This window comes from Protomyctophum bolini, assembly GCF_963924005.1.
Source record: "Protomyctophum bolini genome assembly, chromosome: 3".
Classification (NCBI taxonomy): Eukaryota; Metazoa; Chordata; class Actinopteri; order Myctophiformes; family Myctophidae; genus Protomyctophum; species Protomyctophum bolini.
In genome coordinates this window covers 38,812,109-38,829,303 of record NC_137864.1, presented here as the reverse complement: position 1 = coordinate 38,829,303, position 17,195 = coordinate 38,812,109, and the positions used below count along the sequence as shown (strand labels likewise).

The 17,195-nt window shown below is 47.2% G+C and overlaps 1 protein-coding gene across 1 annotated transcript in view; it reads left to right on the top strand.

The window, feature by feature from the left end:
* The window catches only part of cep170ab (centrosomal protein 170Ab), a gene marked incomplete at both ends in the record, with an annotated part of 33,205 nt that extends 16,620 nt beyond the window's left edge, over positions 1–16,585 (top strand). Inside the window, 8 exons of the mRNA XM_080759024.1 lie at positions 516–780; positions 3,880–3,988; positions 4,961–5,146; positions 6,722–6,813; positions 7,377–7,470; positions 12,369–12,420; positions 14,108–14,404; positions 16,383–16,585. Of these exons, the coding sequence (XP_080615150.1) occupies positions 516–780; positions 3,880–3,988; positions 4,961–5,146; positions 6,722–6,813; positions 7,377–7,470; positions 12,369–12,420; positions 14,108–14,404; positions 16,383–16,585 (1,298 nt within the window). The remainder of the gene's footprint in view (positions 1–515; positions 781–3,879; positions 3,989–4,960; positions 5,147–6,721; positions 6,814–7,376; positions 7,471–12,368; positions 12,421–14,107; positions 14,405–16,382) is intronic.
* Positions 16,586–17,195: the final 610 nt, after the last annotated feature.

Sequence of the window (17,195 nt, the reverse complement as noted above, 5' to 3'; positions counted from 1 at the left end):
ACACAGACTGGTTTCTGAACTGCCCACAGCCCTCCTATATGAGACACAGACTGGTTTCTGAACTGCCCACAGCCCTCCTATATGAGACACAGACTGGTTTCTGAACTGCCCACAGCCCTCCTATATGAGACACAGACGGAGTAGAAAAACTATTGCGCCATTTTATCATGATTATTAGTGAGGACCTGTTATATGAAGATAGGTTGAAAAGTGGTGAAGTGGGGGTACCCTAGGGTAGGTACCCTCACAAAACATGCAGTAATCCTGGTCTCTAAACTGCCTCCCCCTGGCCAGCCGGGGCGCCTGATGGAGGGGAAAGGAACTGGTTGGAATAACGTGTTCCTCCCACGCGCTACGTCCAACCAGGGAAACTAAATAACCTCTGATTTAATGGATCAAATAACCTCCGGGCGTTCGGGGTGTTAACTATACAGGTCTGAAATGCAACATTAGTCAACAAAACGAACACTGCCTCAAACTAACGATCCTCCCCCCCCCCCCCCCTCTCTCCCTAGCCGCCACACGATGGCGCCGCGTGCCTGTGGAGTACGCGTCCACCTCGGAGGACGAGTACGGCTCCAACCGCCACCGCGCGCGGCCCTTCCCCGCCACGCGCGTCGCCCAGCTGGGAGGCTCCGCCCCCGCCACGCCCTGCCCCCCCGGAGGAGGAGGAGGAGGGGGAGGACTGGGCGTGGCCTCCCTGAGGCAGAACTCCTCCTCCTCCAGGGAGCAGGACGAGTACATGAGAGACTGGACCGCGCACAGCGAGGAGATAGCCAGGTAAACATCACCGCGCACAGAGAGGAGATAGCCAGGTAAACATCACCGCGCACAGAGAGGAGATAGCCAGGTAAACATCACCGCGCACAGAGAGGAGATAGCCAGGTAAACATCACCGCGCACAGCGAGGAGATAGCCAGGTAAACATCACCGCGCACAGAGAGGAGATAGCCAGGTAAACATCACCGCGCACAGAGAGGAGATAGCCAGGTAAACATCACCGCGCACAGAGAGGAGATAGCCATGTTAACATCACCGCGCACAGAGAGGAGATAGCCATGTAAACATCACCGCGCACAGCGAGGAGATAGCCAGGTAAACATCACCGCGCACAGAGAGGAGATAGCCAGGTAAACATCACCGCGCACAGAGAGGAGATAGCCAGGTAAACATCACCGCGCACAGAGAGGAGATAGCCAGGTAAACATCACCGCGCACAGAGAGGAGATAGCCAGGTAAACATCACCGCGCACAGAGAGGAGATAGCCAGGTAAACATCACCGCGCACAGCGAGGAGATAGCCATGTAAACATCACCGCGCACAGAGAGGAGATAGCCAGGTAAACATCACCGCGCACAGAGAGGAGATAGCCATGTAAACATCACCGGGCACAGCGAGGAGATAGCCAGGTAAACATCAAGTACTGAATGTCATGTTATTTGTGACCAGATTTGACTGAGAGCCTGCGTGCCATCACGCAAATTCCAGCTTTTCACCAGGAGAAAAAAATATTTTTTTCTTTTTTTCAAAAATGAGTTAATATCAAAGGCAGACTCTTCACATACGAGAGCATGTCTGAAATAAGTGTCAGAGTTGAATAAATAAATGCTTAAACATGTAGCTAGGTGGTGTAATGTTAAGAGTCCACAGAAGACATGTTAATATGAAATAAATGCTTAAACATGTAGCTATAGGTGTAATGTTAGAGTCCACAGAATTGAACATTTTCAAGCCTGTTTTCTCAACTAGCTGTTTCTCTGCAAGACATTACTCTATAAGCCATATCTCTAAAACCTGGTGGGTCAAACTGAACAACCAATATGTCAATTTGAAGCTGTGATTCCCTGCTTTGATATGACATGAAAAAAAAAAACGAAATTCAAAAAAATCCAATGGCAGTCCCTCTGCGAATCCGCCAGGTAATTATGAACACTGTTGGACTTTCTGGTTTGTGTCCTCCAGGATCAGCCAGGATCTGGCCAAAGTAACAGAGTGTGTTTTGTGTTCTGATCCAGGATCAGCCAGGATCTGGCCAAAGTAACAGAGTGTGTTTTGTGTTCTGATCCAGGATCAGCCAGGATCTGGCCAAAGTAACAGAGTGTGGTTTGTGTTCTGATCCAGGATCAGCCAGGACCTGGCCATAGTAACAGAGTGTGGTTTGTGTTCTGATCCAGGATCAGCCAGGACCTGGCCATAGTAACAAGAGTGTGGTTTGTGTTCTGATCCAGGATCAGCCAGCAGGACCTGGCAATAGTAACAGAGTGTGGTTTGTGTTCTGATCCAGGATCAGCCAGGACCTGGCCATAGTAACAAGAGTGTGGTTTGTGTTCTGATCCAGGATCAGCCAGGACCTGGCCATAGTAACAGAGTGTGGTTTGTGTTCTGATCCAGGATCAGCCAGGACCTGGCCATAGTAACAAGAGTGTGGTTTGTGTTCTGATCCAGGATCAGCCAGGACCTGGCCATAGTAACAAGAGTATGGTTTGTGTTCTGATCCAGGATCAGCCAGCAGGACCTGGCCATAGTAACAAGAGTGTGGTTTGTGTTCTGATCCAGGATCAGCCAGCAGGACCTGGCCATAGTAACAAGAGTGTGGTTTGTGTTCTGATCCAGGATCAGCCAGGACCTGGCCATAGTAACAAGAGTGTGGTTTGTGTTCTGATCCAGGATCAGCCAGCAGGACCTGGCCATAGTAACAAGAGTGTGGTTTGTGTTCTGATCCAGGATCAGCCAGGACCTGGCCATAGTAACAAGAGTGTGGTTTGTGTTCTGATCCAGGATCAGCCAGCAGGACCTGGCAATAGTAACAGAGTGTGGTTTGTGTTCTGATCCAGGATCAGCCAGGACCTGGCCATAGTAACAAGAGTGTGGTTTGTGTTCTGATCCAGGATCAGCCAGGACCTGGCCATAGTAACAGAGTGTGGTTTGTGTTCTGATCCAGGATCAGCCAGGACCTGGCCATAGTAACAAGAGTGTGGTTTGTGTTCTGATCCAGGATCAGCCAGGACCTGGCCATAGTAACAAGAGTGTGGTTTGTGTTCTGATCCAGGATCAGCCAGGACCTGGCCATAGTAACAAGAGTGTGGTTTGTGTTCTGATCCAGGATCAGCCAGCAGGACCTGGCCATAGTAACAAGAGTGTGGTTTGTGTTCTGATCCAGGATCAGCCAGCAGGACCTGGCCATAGTAACAAGAGTGTGGTTTGTGTTCTGATCCAGGATCAGCCAGGACCTGGCCATAGTAACAAGAGTGTGGTTTGTGTTCTGATCCAGGATCAGCCAGCAGGACCTGGCCATAGTAACAAGAGTGTGGTTTGTGTTCTGATCCAGGATCAGCCAGGACCTGGCCATAGTAACAAGAGTGTGGTTTGTGTTCTGATCCAGGATCAGCCAGCAGGACCTGGCAATAGTAACAGAGTGTGGTTTGTGTTCTGATCCAGGATCAGCCAGGACCTGGCCATAGTAACAAGAGTGTGGTTTGTGTTCTGATCCAGGATCAGCCAGGACCTGGCCATAGTAACAGAGTGTGGTTTGTGTTCTGATCCAGGATCAGCCAGGACCTGGCCATAGTAACAAGAGTGTGGTTTGTGTTCTGATCCAGGATCAGCCAGGACCTGGCCATAGTAACAAGAGTGTGGTTTGTGTTCTGATCCAGGATCAGCCAGCAGGACCTGGCCATAGTAACAAGAGTGTGGTTTGTGTTCTGATCCAGGATCAGCCAGCAGGACCTGGCCATAGTAACAAGAGTGTGGTTTGTGTTCTGATCCAGGATCAGCCAGGACCTGGCCATAGTAACAAGAGTGTGGTTTGTGTTCTGATCCAGGATCAGCCAGCAGGACCTGGCCATAGTAACAAGAGTGTGGTTTGTGTTCTGATCCAGGATCAGCCAGGACCTGGCCAAAGACCTGGCCATGCTGGCCAGAGAGATCCATGATGTGGCCGGAGAGATAGACTCCGTCAGCCCCGCTGCTCCGGACGTGGGACTTATGGTACTGTACACCACTCACAGTTTAGACTTATGGTACTGTACACCACTCACACTTTAGACTTATGGTACTGTACTGTACACCACTCACACTTTAGACTAATGGTATACTGTACACCACTCACACTTTAGACTAATGGTATACTGTACACCACTCACACTTTAGACTAATGGTATACTGTACACCACTCACACTTTAGACTAATGGTACTGTACACCACACCGTTGTCCTCACACTGTCTGTCCCACAGCTGGACACATTGTAACGTTGTCCTCACACTGTCTGTCCCACAGCTGGACACATTGTAGCATTATCTACAGACTGTCTGTCCCACAGCTGGACACATTGTAGCGTTGTCCTCACACTGTCTGTCCCACAGCTGGACACATTGTAGCGTTATCTACAGACTGTCTGTCCCACAGCTGGACACATTGTAGCGTTGTCCTCACACTGTCTGTCCCACAGCTGGACACATTGTAGCGTTATCTACAGACTGTCTGTCCCACAGCTGGACACATTGTAGCGTTGTCCTCACACTGTCTGTCCCACAGCTGGACACATTGTAGCGTTGTCTACAGACTGTCTGTCCCACAGCTGGACACATTGTAGCGTTATCTACACACTGTCTGTCCCACAGCTGGACACATTGTAGCGTTATCTACACTGTCTGTCCCACAGCTGGACACATTGTAGCGTTGTCCTCACACTGTCTGTCCCACAGCTGGACACATTGTAGCGTTGTCCTCACACTGTCTGTCCCACAGCTGGACACATTGTAGCGTTATCTACACACTGTCTTTCCCACAGCTGGACACATTGTAGCGTTATCTACACTGTCTGTCCCACAGCTGGACACATTGTAGCGTTATCTACACTGTCTGTCCCACAGCTGGACACATTGTAGCGTTGTCCTCACACTGTCTGTCCCACAGCTGGACACATTGTAGCGTTGTCCTCACACTGTCTGTCCCACAGCTGGACGAGCATGTGTTTGACGACGGCGCGGAGGCGGGCGGACGTCCCGCCGGCGAACGCAACGACGGCACCGCGGGAGCCAATGACGGAGGACGTCCCGTGGAGCTCCGCCCCTCCTCTAACGGACAGGCGGCGGCGGCGACGTCGTCCCGCTCCATCCGGAGACAGACCTGGAACCGAGACGACGTGAGTCACAGGTTCCCTAGCCCGGGGTCCACCATAGCTCTGTTCCCTATAGACGGGGGTCCACCATAGCTCTGTTCCCTATAGCCTGGGGTCCACCATAGCTCTGGTCCCTAGCCTGGGGGTCCACCATAGCTCTGTTCCACTAGCCCGGGGTCCACCATAGCTCTGTTCCCTATAGCCTGGGGTCCACCATAGCTCTGTTCCCTATAGCCTGGGGTCCACCATAGCTCTGGTCCCTAGCCTGGGGGTCCACCATAGCTCTGTTCCCTAGCCTGGGGTCCACCATAGCTCTGTTCCCTAGCCTGGGGTCCACCATAGCTCTGTTCCCTAGCCTGGGGGTCCACCATAGCTCTGTTCCCTAGCCTGGGGTCCACCATAGCTCTGTTCCACTAGCCTGGGGGTCCACCATAGCTCTGTTCCCTAGCCTGGGGGTCCACCATAGCTCTGTTCCCTAGCCTGGGGTCCACCATAGCTCTGTTCCACTAGCCTGGGGTCCACCATAGCTCTGTTCCCTAGCCTGGGGTCCACCATAGCTCTGTTCCACTAGCCTGGGGTCCACCATAGCTCTGTTCCACTAGCCTGGGGTCCACCATAGCTCTGTTCCACTAGCCTGGGGTCCACCATAGCTCTGGTCCCTAGCCCGGGGTCCACCATAGCTCTGTTCCACTAGCCTGGGGTCCACCATAGCTCTGTTCCACTAGCCTGGGGGTCCACCATAGCTCTGGTCCCTAGCCCGGGGTCCACCATAGCTCTGTTCCACTAGCCTGGGGTCCACCATAGCTCTGTTCCCTAGCCTGGGGTCCACCATAGCTCTGTTCCCTAGCCTGGGGGTCCACCATAGCTCTGTTCCCTAGCCTGGGGGTCCACCATAGCTCTGTTCCCTAGCCTGGGGTCCACCATAGCTCTGTTCCCTAGCCCGGGGTCCACCATAGCTCTGTTCCCTAGCCTGGGGTCCACCATAGCTCGGGTCCATTTGGTTCCATTTGTACACTCTCAGAGTTAAATTGACATTGACTATGAATATAAATTGGGGGTCCCAGACATAAATGCCATTAAATGGATGTCAAACTGCATGGGGGGTCCTCGCAATTAAACGGGTTGAGAATCACTGCTATGGAGCCGTATAAATCTTCTCTTATGGGGGGTCCCTGCAGGTATATCTTTTCAAATGGGGGTCCACGGGCCAATTAGTGTCAATGTGGGGGTCCTTGACATGAAAAGGTTTGGGAACCACTGCCCTAGTTCATGTGGTTAACCCATTCTGAACGGGAACCCATGTTGGTGTTAGCATCATGTTATGCTTTAGCTATTGAAAAATAGCAGATCTACAAGCTCATAGCTACGAGCTTGTAGATCTGCTATTTTTGAAAAAAGACCAGTGTGTGTCCAGTGGAAACCTCGTATGAATCTGATCTCAGGTCAGAATAGGTTAAAGCTGTAAAAGCACTTCATGCCAGTAATTGGATCTCACTTTGTTCTTCTATTCTCTGCTTGGCCATATTGTTGTTATTTATTACAGTGGAGTCGCTGTGAGGCTAATCTATGCTGTGTGTCATGTACCGTTTCCCCCAGCAGGCAGTGCTGCTGGACAGCTTACTACTGGCCTCTGTCACACAACTCTCAGCCAGGATACGCCAATCTGTGGACAAAACAGCAGGAAAGATCAGGTTAGCGTCTCTAGTCGCTGCATTCACCACCATACAAGACTTACATACAAGACTTTAGCCCCATGTAGACCATTCACCACCATACAAGACTTTAGACCATTCACCACCATACAAGACTTACATACAAGACTTTAGACCATTCACCACCATACAAGACTTAGACCATTCACCACCATACAAGACTTTAGCCCCATGTAGACCATCCACCACCATACAAGACTTTAGCCCCATTTAGACTTAATCATACGACTGTGTGCACGAAACACAATCTGCTACGGTCGTTGAGTGGCGCAGACATACTAAAATTTGGGCGTCTGTCTGTGTGTGTGTGTGTGTGTGTGTGTGTGTGTGTGCGCGCGCGCTCGCTACCTGTAATTGTATTGTGACAATAATTGGTGTGATTTTTTTGGATGAAATGAACATGGTGGACCCTCTTGCAATGCTTAATTGGGTCGTCCACTCTTTGTATTTAGTTTGTGCTTGAAATGTTATACTGTAATTCTGCAAACTGTTAATAAATATTTCAATCAATCAATCAATCAATTTCATTGTTTTTCTCCCAGAATACTGTTCAAAGATAAAGAACGACGATGGGAGGAGATCGAGGGCAGACTGCAGGCAGAGCACGACTCCTTACTCCTCAACTCCTCCAACAAGGTGATGATATTAACCTCCTCAACTCCTCCAACAAGGTGATGATATTTACTCCTCAACTCCTCCAACAAGGTGATGATATTTACTCCTCAACTCCTCCAAGAAGGTGATGATATTAACCTCCTCAACTCCTCCAACAAGGTGATGATATTAACCTCCTCAACTCCTCCAACAAGGTGATGATATTAACCTCCTCAACTCCTCCAACAAGGTGATGATATTAACCTCCTCAACTCCTCCAACAAGGTGATGATATTAACCTCCTCAACTCCTCCAACAAGGTGATGATATTAACCTCCTCAACTCCTCCAACAAGGTGATGATATTAACCTCCTCAACTCCTCCAACAAGGTGATGATATTAACCTCCTCAACTCCTCCAACAAGGTGATGATATTTACTCCTCAACTCCTCCAACAAGGTGATGATATTAACCTCCTCAACTCCTCCAACAAGGTGATGATATTAACCTCCTCAACTCCTCCAACAAGGTGATGATATTTACTCCTCAACTCCTCCAACAAGGTGATGATATTAACCTCCTCAACTCCTCCAACAAGGTGATGATATTAATCTCCTCAACTCCTCCAACAAGGTGATGATATTAACCTCCTCAACTCCTCCAACAAGGTGATGATATTAACCTCCTCAACTCCTCCAACAAGGTGATGATATTTACTCCTCAACTCCTCCAACAAGGTGATGATATTAACCTCCTCAACTCCTCCAACAAGGTGATGATATTAACCTCCTCAACTCCTCCAACAAGGTGATGATATTAACCTCCTCAACTCCTCCAACAAGGTGATGATATTAACCTCCTCAACTCCTCCAACAAGGTGATGAAGCAGTCTTAATATTTTGTATCTGTTTAGTTTAGTTTGAGACCTGAGACCATTCTCTCCAAAATGTCTTTGAAAAAAATGTGTTTCTGTATCAGTGGTTTTCATGTCAAGGCCCCCCCCAAAACGATATGTATTTGGCCACCGAACCCCATCTAAACATTATGTTGATCCAGGGACCCCCCCTAGAAGCAAAGATTTGAGTTAAAAACAGCTGTGAAAGAATAACATATTCAAAGACTTACGCCACATTTTCAAGTTGTTTCTAAAATTGCAGAACTACAAGCTTGCAGCGCGGCACTCTGTAATACTTTATAGATCTTAGTTACATTTAAGATCTACTGTATATGTGTATATTTCCCTGTTCTTTCTGTTGCCACAAAGGGAAATTCATTCCGTTTCCCTGAATGAATGAATGAAGCTTGTCGACCAGGCGTGCACTTTGCAGCGACCCCGCCATACATTGAACATGCTTATGCACTTTGTTTGACAATACTGTAAAGCATTCTGACAAATGGACTCCAGGCCGGGGAAGTTTGAATCAATCTAAAAGCTGGAAAGGAAGTTGGCATTCACACTCACGCCATGAATCAAAATGAAAGGAGACGCTCTTCTGGCCTTGGAAATGAGAGTTCTGGCCCGGCTCCACTGATAAGAGTTCTGCCCGGCTCCACTGATATCATTCGCCTAATGCCTGATTTATTCATATAGCTGCCCAACGAACCCTATACGTCAGCCTTTCATTCTTATAGCATTATGTTATACTTTAGCTATTGAACAAGGAAAAAACAACCGCACACTGTCTTCAAATGCAGTGACCACCATTTATTATTTATTTCCCTAATAAATGGTGGTCACTGCATTTGAAGACAGTGTGCGGTTGTTTTTTCCTTGTTCAATTTTGGGGCACTGTACCCTCTCCTATGCACCTGTCGTTTGTAGGTGTGCAAAAGCTTTGCTTTTCATACTTTAGCTATTGAAAAAAAATAGATTTACAAGCTAGTGCCGCGCTATGAGCTTGTAGGTCTGCAAAAAAAAATTAAATCTTGAAAATGTGGCGCAAGTCTTTGAATATATATTCTTTCAGAGCGAACGTTTTTAACTCGAATCTTTGCTTCTGAGGGGTCCCTGGAACAACATATTTTCAGATGGGGGGGTTGGCAGCCATTTACATATAATCTTTGGGGTCCTTGACATGAAATATTGAGCACCACTGATATAGAAACATGGGTATTTCAGAAAGCGGTCAGGATTCATAGAAGACATTTTTTTGATGGATTAGGCTTCAGACTATAGTATAACTATTGATCAGGGGTGGGTTCAATTAATCAATATGGCAATAATCATATCGTATCCGTTGGCGATAATCGTATCGATACAGAGGCTGCCATAATCGATAAGGCAGAAAATCAGTTTCTGTCCCGACAGTTAATATTTCAATTAAATCATTTGTATGTATTGAAACTAAACTTGAAACAGGACGGTACCGTTGTCCACCACTGGGGAGTAAGGAGAGCGCAACGGCGTGTTTGTTGTTTGTCTCTGACACGAGGGTGAAGAATTATCGTCTGTTGGGACGGCCGGGGTGCAAATAAGAAAGATATGGCTTCTCCCTGGGACAGGGATATGGCTTCTCCCTGGGACAGGACCGTAAATTCAACATTTATCTTGCAGCAATGGCCCCAAGTAACCTCTGGTGTGGGGGGGGCATAAAGTATCAGTTTACACTGAAGAGGTCCATCTCTTCACTGCAGCCACGGCAGGAGGCTGGCACAACTTTCACTAAAACAGCCGGGACAACTTGATGACTACTTCTATGCATTTGATGCAGGGGCGTTTCCAGAAATTACATTTTGGCCAGGCAAGATGAAGGTGAATTGTCACCTCCCTGCGCACAATCAGTAGCACTAAAGGTTTTCCAAGAGATATACCTGCCAGACCGTAGGATACAAAGAGATATATATACCTGCCAGACAGTAGGATACAAAGAGATATACCTGCCAGACAGTAGGATACAAAGAGATATACCTGCCAGACAGTAGGATACAAAGAGATATACCTGCCAGACAGTAGGATACAAAGATATACCTGCCAGACAGTAGGATACAAAGATATATACCTGCCAGACAGTAGGATACAAAGATATATACCTGCCAGACAGTAGGATACAAAGAGATATACCTGCCAGACAGTAGGATACAAAGAGATATACCTGCCAGACAGTAGGATACAAAGAGATATACCTGCCAGACAGTAGGATACAAAGAGATATACCTGCCAGACAGTAGGATACAAAGATATATACCTGCCAGACAGCAGGATACAAAGAGATATACCTGCCAGACAGTAGGATACAGAGATATACCTGTCAGACAGTAGGATACAAAGAGATATACCTGCCAGACAGTAGGATACAGAGATATACCTGCCAGACAGTAGGATACAGAGATATACCTGCCAGACAGTAGGATACAGAGATATACCTGCCAGACAGTAGGATACAGAGATATACCTGCCAGACAGTAGGATACAGAGATATACCTGCCAGACAGACAGTAGGATACAGAGATATACCTGCCAGACAGTAGGATACAAAGAGATATACCTGCCAGACAGTAGGATACAGAGATATACCTGCCAGACAGTAGGATACAGAGATATACCTGCCAGACAGTAGGATACACAGATATACCTGCCAGACAGTAGGATACAGAGATATACCTGCCAGACAGTAGGATACAAAGAGATATACCTGCCAGACAGTAGGATACAGAGATATACCTGCCAGACAGTAGGATACAGAGATATACCTGCCAGACAGTAGGATACAAAGAGATATACCTGCCAGACAATAGGATACAGAGATATACCTGCCAGACAGACAGTAGGACACAGAGATATACCTGCCAGACAGTAGGATACAGAGATATACCTGCCAGACAGACAGTAGGATACAGAGATATACCTGCCAGACAGTAGGATACAGAGATATACCTGCCAGACAGTAGGATACAAAGAGATATACCTGCCAGACAGTAGGATACAAAGAGATATACGTACCTGCCAGACAGTAGGATACAAAGAGATTTACAGTACCTGCCAGACAGGTACTGTATTGACGAAATTGTCAGTATTTAGTCATAGTTTTAGTCATTATGGCTTAGTTTTTATGTATAGGCTACTGTAGTGTTTGTCAGTGGAACAAAAGCTAGTCGACATACATTTTTTGTACATAGTTTTAGTCGACGAAATCAACACTGGTACAGATGGAAGGCAATTGACCTTTTTTACCAATACAATAATATTAAATAAACCGGACAGCGCTGGTTGGCAGGTATCAATACACTTTTAGACCCACATGTTTGTACCAGCGTGGATGATTACATTTATTCCTTAATCGCCTCTTGTCTTCATTGTTTTTTTTGTATTTTTTTTATCCCACGATTTTGTAACCCATTTTTCACCCCTGTGTCAATCATATAATGTGATCCTGGGCTCTACACACCCTCCACCAACCTAGTCCCCCATATATGGGGGACAAGGGGAGAGCAACGGACTTGAACTCATGCTTCCTTCATGCCTGAGTGACCAAGCTGCTCCTTTGCACCTGACAGGGGGGAGTTTCCCTGGTTGGACGTAGCGCGTGGAAGGAACACGTTATTCCAACCAGTTCCTTTCCCCACCATCAGGCGCCCCCTCATTGTTTAGACATGACGTCACGGGCCGCTAGGCTCCAGAACAGGCTTGATAAGCCCAAAGCTTATTGATAACGGGTACTCGATAAGCCCAAAGCTTATTGATAACTGGTACTCAATAAGCTTCTTATCGGGTTTTGTCGGGTACCTGTTATCGACCTCCATCCCTACTGGCATCAACTTTCTGCTACTCTGCTGCTGTGGATGTGTCTCTGTTGGAACAGAACAGACTGAGCCTAAAGGGAACAGACGTTAATCTTGTTATCGATCAGCTGTTGTTGAGAGTTCATCTCTTCAGCCAGGCTAGGCTAGGCTAGGCTTCTCTCAAGTTTCACTTGTTATTTGTTTATGTCGTTTCTCAACAGGAGATCTGCACCATCCTTCAAGACCTGAAGAGAGTCGAGAGGCAACTTCTTGGTATGCATTTTTTTAACTACCCCCCCCCCCCCCAAGTCTGTATACATACCGTATGTGTCAACGCTAGGTGGCGTCATATCCCAGGTCCGTATATACGGTACGTACCCCAACGTATACTCTGTCTATGTAATGGTTTAGTCCTACGGAAGCTTTTTAACATTGGTCCGGTTCCTAGAGAGCGTCGCAGTCCCTCCCCCTTTCAGAACAACGAGTGGCCCAGGAAATGAATCGCAATGCATTTGTCCATAGGGCATTTCGTGCTTTATTTATTTACCGCTCCGACGTCGTAGTGTTAAGCGTTGTACGAAGCCAACTCTTGTCGTGACAAATCATGACAACACACACAATATTTCGGGGCCAAACAAAGAATTAGAAAGTAGAAAAAAACGGCATGTTACAACGCTTTTTTTGGTTGTTTTTCTTCTTTGTAATTATTTGTTTGGTCCAATATATTGTGTGTGTTGTCATGATTTGTCACGACAAGAGTTGGCTTCGTACGACGCTTAAAAGGTCTTTAAATAAATAAAGCACTAAATGCCCTATGGGACGAATGCATTACGATTCATTTCCTGGGCCACTCGTTGTTCTGAAAGGGGGAGGGACTGCGACGCTCTATAGCAACGCCCCACCGTTCCAACTATGGGATTGGAAATATATTCACGGTGCAAAGCAGTTGAAAGGAGGATTTTCAAACATCCATAAATCGGATTCTAGGATCGCTGTCCTATATCGCTGGATTTTCTGCCATCCACATTTCGGATTTAATTTGTGCCTTTGTACCGCGACGCTGACGCCATGTAAACGCCTCTGACGAAAGGTAAAGAGTGTGTGCATTTTTTTTGCATGATACTAGAGTGTGTGTAGCGAGAGGGTGTGTGGGGAGGGGTGGGGGGGGGGGCAGGCAAACTCTAAGTGAACGTGTTCGCTGGCACTGGGAACTGGGGTCTATGCTATCAGCTAGCAATAGAGATAGTTAATAGAACTGGGATCTATGCTAACAGCTAGCGGTAGAGACAGAGTTTTTGTCCCTCTGTGTACCATGAAGATAAGACATCTGTCCCTCTGTGTACCATGGAGTTAAGACATCTCTGTCCCTCTGTGTACCATGGAGTTAAAACATCTGTCCCTCTGTGTACCATGGATATAAGACATCTGTCCCTCTGTGTACCATGGAGATAAGACATCTGTCCCTCTGTGTACCATGGAGTTAAAACATCTGTCCCTCTGTGTACCATGGAGATAAGACATCTGTCCCTCTGTGTACCATGGAGTTAAGACATCTGTCCCTCTGTGTACCATGGAGATAAGACATCTGTCCCTCTGTGTACCATGGAGTTAAGACATCTGTCCCTCTGTGTACCATGGAGATAAGACATCTGTCCCTCTGTGTACCATAAAGTTAAGACATCTCTGTCCCTCTGTGTACCATGGAGTTAAGACATCTGTCCCTCTGTGTACCATGGAGATAAGACATCTGTCCCTCTGTGTACCATGGAGTTAAGACATCTGTCCCTCTGTGTACCATGGAGATAAGACATCTGTCCCTCTGTGTACCATGGAGATAAGACATCTCTCCCTCTGTGTCGTTTCTAACCGCCTTTGTTTTAACCAAATTAAACCACCTGTTCGAATGAAGAGTGCTCTGTTCTTTTTTCCATACTGATATATATTGGTCCCGTCCCGACAGTCATCGACGTGATGGTGGACCCAGACGGTACTCTGGACGCCCTGGCCTCCCTGGGCCTGACCAGCCCTCTGCAGGGTCCTCCTGACCAGGTGGTCGGTCCTCCTGACCAGCTGACCGGTCCTACTGACCAGCTGACCGGTCCTACTGACCAGCTGGTCGGTCCCGGGACCACCGAGGCAGAGGTTCTCTCCGCCGTGCGGTCGCAACCCGATGCCGGCGGAACGTCCACCGGACCGCCGCAGTCCTGTGGACCCGCGGAGCGCTCGGCCACGGCAGAGAGAGACCCGCGACCTCTTGGTCTGAACAACAGTCTCGGGCCGCAATGAGAAAACCGCCGCGGAGAGCTCTGGGGGAAAGAGACCTCACGGTGTGATAAGAGGAGGGAGAGCTCTGGAGGAAAGAGACCTCACGGTGTGATAAGAGGAGGGAGAGCTCTGGAGGAAAGAGACCTCACGATGTGATAAGAGGAGGGAGCGACTATGTATAACGAACAGCCAAAACGACTAACCTGACTCCACCTCCATGGGGTGGAGTCAGGTTACGTGATCAAAGGAAACGATCCTATATAGCCAGTGGATGCCGGATCACAGGCTTGGTTTTTAACCCGTTTTAGACCTGAGGACGATTCTACAAATGCCTTCTAAATCCTGACAGTTTTCTGAAAAACCCCCATGTTTCTACGTCAGCCGTTCTCAAACTATGTCATGTCAAGGAGTACCCAGAATAATCCGTATTTGGCCGCGGACCCCCAATCTCAAAATATGTTGTTCCAGGGCAAAGGTACGAGTTAAAAACGTTCGCTCTGAAAGAATATATTCAAAGATATCCCACCACATTTCCACGATTATTAAAAGAATGGCAGATATACAAGCTCATAGCGCGGCACCAAGTGCCACACTACGAGCTTGTCGATCTGCTATTCTTGTAGATCTGCTATTTTTTCCAACAGCTAAATCATAACGGAATGCCTAAAACACCGTGGAATGGAACTATACACAATGCAAATGGTAGGCAGGGAGGAACTCCATATATGGTCAGCACACTCTATAGTAGGGAGGAACTCCATATATGGTCAGCACACTCTATAGTAGGGAGGATTATCACAACAAAACAAAAACAAAAAATGTGATATTTGAATTAAGTTCAATCACTGAATATACCTTTAACAATCTTCAAAGTAAATGCGGTATCTAATGGCATCTCTTAGCATTGATGTTTGGGTTCAGAATCATAACTCCTGACTGTGTATTTCTTGAGGGTGAAGGTCAGTATATTAAGTCTTTTTTCAGACTAATATCGATATCCGTCCAGCAAAGCGGACGGTACGACAGTACGCCTCGACACCGACCGGACGCAGACGCCACGGTATAAAAGAAATGATTTCAGCAGGTGTGTTTGAATAGTCCACCGTAGTATTTCTGAAAAAGTTTAATATATATATTTTTGGCCTGCATAATTATATGACACTTGCACTTCCCAAATCTCATCGATTCGCATATTTAAAAAAAAAAGATAACATATTCCATTTCCTTTTTCTTTTTTTTTACTGGGAAATAATGTATGTACAGTATGTATTTTACGTAAATGTTTAACATAATATAGAAAACTATCCCATGCCCTTTTCTTGTGAGGTGGTGGCATCTGGCATGCACAACTAGACTTTAATCCAACGTATACTAACTAGACCGTTTGGTAGTAGAACATCTACTGACAAAGATGTAGCTCTCCAGAAAGGTGTTCCTCTTCCAGATGTTTTAACGTCACAAGTGCCCAGGATCAAACTATCATTAGTTTATAGGACGTTGGGGAAGCTACAGAGAATAGTGCCCTGCAGGATCAAACTATCATTAGTTTATAGGACGTTGGGGAAGCTACAGAGAATAGTGCCCAGGATCAAACTATCATTAGTTTATAGGACGTTGGGGAAGCTACAGAGAATAGTGCCCAGGATCAAACTATCATTAGTTTATAGGACGTTGGGGAAGCTACAGAGAATAGTGCCCTGCAGGATCAAACTATCATTAGTTTATAGGACGTTGGGGAAGCTACAGAGAATAGTTGATTTGCACATGAAAATATGTTGATATGAAATATCATTCACTACTGAACTGGAGATATGAGCCCGCATTATGAATTGAATACTGCATCAGACCTCGGTAACTGACTGCATCAGACCTCGGTAACTGACTGCATCAGACCTCGGTAACTGACTGCATCAGCCCTCGGTAACTGACTGCATCAGACCTCGGTAACTGACTACATCTGACTGCACCAGACTGCACCAGACTGCATCAGACTGCACCAGACTGCACCAGACTGCACCAGACTGCATCAGACTTCACCAGACTGCACCAGACTGCATCAGACTGCACCAGACTGCATCAGACTGCATCAGACTCCATCAGACTGCATCAGATTGCACCAGACTGCATCAGACCTGGGAAACTGCATCAGACTGCATCAGACCTCAGTAACTGACTGCATCAGACCTCAGTAACTGACTGCATCAGACCTCGGTAACTGCATCAGACTGCATCAGACCTGGTAACTGCATCAGACTGCATCAGACTGCATCAGACCTCGGTAACTGACTGCATCAGACTGCATCAGACCTCGGTAACTGACTGCATCAGACTGCATCAGACTGCATCAGACCTCGGTAACTGACTGCATCAGACTGCATCACTGTGGAGCAGTACGGTTCACCAACCGTGTTCAGGTCAAGGACCCCCACATTGACACTAGTCCGGTAATTAGCTCACAGGACCCCCCATTTGAAGAGATATGCCATGCAGGGACGCCCCGTAAAAGACCCCCCATTTGAGGAGATATGCCATGCAGGGACGCCCCGTAAAAGACCCCCCATTTGAAGAGATATGCCATGCAGGGACGCCCCGTAAAAGGGCATTTCTACAGCTGTAGCAGTGATTCTCAATCTATTTTCAGCGAGTGTAAAAACAGTCATTACGACGGCATCAAATGAAAATAGCCTTGTAGGTCGGCTATTTCCGGCGAGTGAAAAGAAACGGGCATTATCAAGGTCTGCCAAAATGCATTCTGTTCGACTAAATCAACTGTAGATTTAGTC